This window comes from Caenorhabditis briggsae (genome assembly GCF_000004555.2).
Source record: "Caenorhabditis briggsae complete genome, chrIII, whole genome shotgun sequence".
NCBI classification, from domain to species: Eukaryota; Metazoa; Nematoda; class Chromadorea; order Rhabditida; family Rhabditidae; genus Caenorhabditis; species Caenorhabditis briggsae.
Window position 1 is genome coordinate 1627807 of NC_013490.2, and position 4703 is coordinate 1632509.

Genomic DNA, 4703 nt, shown 5'->3' on the forward strand with positions numbered 1-4703 from the left:
GCTGAGCTCCATGTGGTGGAATTCTGCAGTGTGTGGAAATGTGAAAATTTTGCATTTTTACGGTTTTTTCTAGACTATTTCAATGTAAAAACACCGAAAATCATGTGAAAAGCTTTAAAAAATACAAATTTTAGTCGAAAATGAAAATGCGAAAAATCTGAAAAGTCCGATAGAGCGCATTTTCATCATTTCGCGCTGAAAATTTTACGAAAAAGCTTGTTTTTTCCACTAGGAATATGTTTAAAAGCAACAATTCTGAGAGATTGAATATGGAAAAAACTATTAAATCTCTTAAAAGCCAGAGAAAAGCCAAAACTCCAATAGAGCGCATTTTCAACATTTCGAGCTTTGAATTTTGCATCTAAGCTGGTTTTTAATGTGTTAAATCTCTTAAGACCACATTTCCTCTCTGAAATCCCTGCGAAAACCACCGAAAAAAGCGAAAATCCTAAAAATCCAATAGAGCGCGTTTGCATTTCTCGAAATTTCAAAATTTTCAGTGTTTCATTCATTGCAATGCTGGAATTTCACGATCCGCCTCGTTTGCAGTTGGTTATTTGATGAAAACACAAAAAATGACGTATCGTCAGGCATTCGAAAAGTGCCGCGAGACACGGAGTAAGTAACTGCGCTCCAATGAGAATTTTGAGAAAACGCGGTCTAATGCGATTTTTTTTCAGGTATTCGTCCCAATTCCGGTTTCGAGAAGCAATTGAGAGAGTATGAGCTGGAATTGTCCTGAAAAACGAGAAAAAAATCGAATTGTTTGGAAATTTGAGAACTGTCATAAACAATTTTTGCTCGTTATAATCATTTTAACCATTTTCTAGGCTCATTTTTCATCATTTTTCCCATTTTTCTGTATAAAAATCGATTTCTCTGCTAAAAATGACCCAAAAATCGATATTTCTGCTGATTCTTTTTCTATTTTTCCTAATAAACCAATTTTTCTGCTTTGATGATCCCTTAGAATCGGATTTTAATCCATGCAACATTGATGATTCCACATGTATGCCACTGGAAGATTTTGATGTAAGTGCGCTCTAATGGACAGGAAGAGGTTGAGCGGGAATTTGAAAAAATTCTTTTAAAAAAAATTTTTTTCCAAATTTTTCAAATTTCCCGCCAAGTCAAAAATTCTGAATTTTCAGAGAAAACGGCCAAAAAATGCAAAACTGAAAGGAAATTCTGCAAAAATTCAAATTTTTTGAAAAAAATTTTTAATTTCCCGCCAAACCAAAAAATCAAAATTTTCTAGCAAAAAAAGAGGTTTCGTACAAAAAATTCGAAATGTCTGAAAAATCAATTTTGAACGGAAAACCTGCAAAATTTTCGAAAAAAATTTCAAAAAGAAAATTTCAAATTTCCCGCCGAGCCGCTTTTTAAACAAAAAAATTTTTTTTCGGAGAAAACTGCCTAAAACAATCAATTTTGAACAAGAAATCTGCGAGAAATCAAAGAATAACTTTCGAAAAATTTTTTCCGAAATTTTCAAATTTCCCGCCAAACCCGCAATTTCAAATTTTTCAGCAAAAAAAAGCTTTTTAACAGAAAAATTTTAAAAAACTGCCTAAAACAATCGAATTTGAATGGAAAATCCGCAGAATGTTCGGAAAAAATTTAAAAAATTTTTTTTTTCAAAAATTCAAATTTCCCGCCAAGCCAAAATATCGAAATTTTTTAGCAAAACTGCACTTGTATTCTTCTCCCGGACCAGAAATTATACAATGTTTCCGATGATGTTTATCTATTCATGACTGGCTATCCCATCCATATGTCTTATATCTCTCAGGTAAGTTAGCAAATGCGCTCTACCGCTAATTTTTTTGAAAATTTCAAATTTTCAGACTCCAATCGCCGAATTATTCCGTAAAAAGCTATCAATTCGAATCCCCAAAGCTCACTATTACGATTCGTCGGAGCCCGACAGGAATATTTATAGAAATTTGAAAATTTCTGAAAAAATGGCTCTTTTTGAGGTTTCCACCGACAAAAGTGCCATCATTTTGCAATATTTGATAGAGAATCAGGTCTTTTTATTGATTTTTGAGAGTTTGCGATGGAGCGCGTTTGCAATTTCGAAAATTTCAAATTTCAGTTCTTGCGCACCGAAGCTATTACGAAAGCCAACAATCGCTGGTGCTTGGAGGGAGAGTGCAATGCGTTCTTGTATGAATCCGGTACAGTAAACAAGAGTTTAGGTGGGAAATTTGAATTAAAAAATAAAATTTTCGAAAAAATTTTTTTTTGAAAATTCTAAATTATCGACATTTTAAAAAATCTTCAGCTAAATTATTGTTTCTAGCATTTTTTCAGACATTTTTGGTGCTGAAAATCAATAAATTTGCGCTAGAAAACACCAAAAATTCAAAATTTTTCAAAAAAAATGGGCAAGTGCGCTCTAATGAGAAAAATCGAAAAATTTTGGATAGTTTTTTTTTTCAAAATTTTGCAAAAATTAACTTCAATTTATTCAGAATTTTCGGGCTTATTTTTTTTTGAAAATATAAAAAAATTCGAAAAAAAATATTTTTTAAAAATTCAAAATTTTCGATTTTTTAAAAGTTTTTCTGAATTTTTCAAATATTTTAGGCTAATTTCAATTTTCTTACACTTTCTCAGGCATTTTTATCGCTAAAAACCCAAAAATTACAAAAATTTTCAAAAAAATTTTTTTGCAAATGCGCTCCAATGCGAAAAATCGGAAAATTCACATTTTTCCAGGACAATTTACATTTTTAAGACATTTTTAGTGCTTTAAAAATTTGAATTCGCGTCTAAAAACCCCGAAAATTCACATTTTTTTAAAAAATTGGCAAATGCGCTCCAATGACAAGAATTCAAGTTTCCTTCAGGAATCTACTCCCACTCCGCCGATCTCCTTCAAATTATCGAATACCGTAGTCGATCGATTTTTGCGGTTTCCAGTGTCCATGCAGAGTTTAGTGTCCCCGTGGTAAGCAAGTGCGCTCCACCTAACTTTTCCTTGAAATTCCGTTTTTTTTCCAGGTCCAACGCCTTCAATGTGAGCATAAATGCAAAGTTTTCTACTGGAACGAGCGGGAAATGTGCATGAAACAGTGCAAATTACGGTAGTGTGATAGGCTCCGCCCACTTTTTTTTCGGAAAGCTCCGCCCACTTTTTTTTGCAGATTGGAGTTCGATTTGGTGTCCGTGACGTCGGATTTGAAGCGGAATTTCGACTTTTTCGTGCAGTCATCGGCGATTCAGAATTTTCGAATGAAATATCGGAAATTTATTTGAAACAATTAAATTTTTTTTTGAATTTTTTCAAAAAATTCCGAAAAAAATTTTTTTTTGAATTTTCAATTTTTTTCGCATTTTCCGGAAATTTTCGGCAAAAAATTATTTTTTTTTAATTTTTAGCAATATAACTTTCAATTTTTTTTTTCGAATTTTGTGGACATTTCTTCAGAATTTTCTAGAAAATTCCAGAAGCATTTTCATATGAGCTTATAATAGTCAACACTAGACGTCGAATAAAAGGGGAAAACGGGGAATTTCGGGGACATTTTTGGGGTGAAAATGATAGTATTTTCTAGACAAAAAGTGGAGAAAAAACAAGCAAAAAACCGTAACCAGAGAAAAACGGAAAAAATTAGTTAATTTCAACAAATGGGGGAAGAAAAAAAGGTGGAAAAATGATAGAAAACCGGGGGAAAAATAGGAAAATATGGGGATTTTTCACATAATATCCAACATCTTCTTGAGTTGAACAACCAATTGCCAGTCGGCCTTCGTCAAATCGTCACGGAAATATGTCTTGCAGACGTCGATGGACTCACGGGTGATCTGGAAAAAATTCGACGTCTTCTAGGGTTCTTAAGTCTTCAAAAATAGATTTTTACGAAATTTCACTACGTGAAACCTATTTCTTGATAAATTTCCTTCAAAACGATATCCATATCGACCTAGTAAAGAGAAATTTCGGATTCTGAATTCTGAAGATGTCAGATTTTAAAAATATCCGAAACCAGGTGATATGGGTATCAAAATGACGGAAATTTCATGGGAAATAGTTCTAACGCCGTGAAAACTGCTTTTTGGAATTTTTTGAAATTTTTGGAAAATCAGAAATTCCAGTTTCGACGTCTTCTATGATTCTGAAGGCTTCAAAAGTTGAATTTCTACAATTTTCACGACGTTGAAACTATTTGCCATGAAATTTCCTTCAAAATGATACCTATATAGCCAGTATTTGAAGAAATCGAAATCCTGAATTCAGAAGATGTCAGGTTACAGAATTATCCCAAAACTAGCCGATATAGGTAACAATTTGAAGGGAATTTCATGCAAAATATTTTTAACGTCGTGAAAACTGAATTATAAAATTCTTTTTTTGAAAATTTGGAAATTCGTAAATTCAATTTTTTACGTCTCCTAGAATTCTGAAGTCTTCGAAATCGGATTTTTCACGACGCCAAAACTATTCTTTATGAAATTTTCTTCGGAAAGATACCCATATTGCCCCACTTTGAGAGAATTCGAAATTCTGAATTCAGAAGACGTCAGATTTCAGAACTGTCGAAAACTAGGCAATATGGGTATCAATTTAGAGGAAATTTTGTGGGAAATAGTTTTAACGTCGTGAAAATTGCGAAAAATCAATCGAGATTCAAAGAGTTTAGAGGCCTAGAAGACGTCGAAACTATAGAATTGCAAATTTTTTTTTCCAGGTTTTT

General features: G+C 32.6%; 2 protein-coding genes across 2 annotated transcripts in view; one reads left to right on the forward strand and one right to left on the reverse strand.

Annotated features, from left to right (window-relative positions):
- Cbr-pat-4 overlaps positions 1-4703 on the reverse strand; it is a gene marked incomplete at both ends in the record, with an annotated part of 9820 nt that overhangs the window by 3404 nt on the left and 1713 nt on the right. The window lies entirely within an intron of this gene.
- CBG15793 lies at positions 889-3264 on the forward strand (the record flags this gene model as incomplete). The annotated part of the gene is made up of 9 exons (XM_002640853.1): positions 889-1032; positions 1685-1792; positions 1848-2030; positions 2099-2201; positions 2288-2431; positions 2478-2564; positions 2856-2956; positions 3010-3080; positions 3153-3264. 9 exons carry the CDS (start codon positions 889-891, stop codon positions 3262-3264), a joined length of 1053 nt encoding a protein of 350 aa, XP_002640899.1.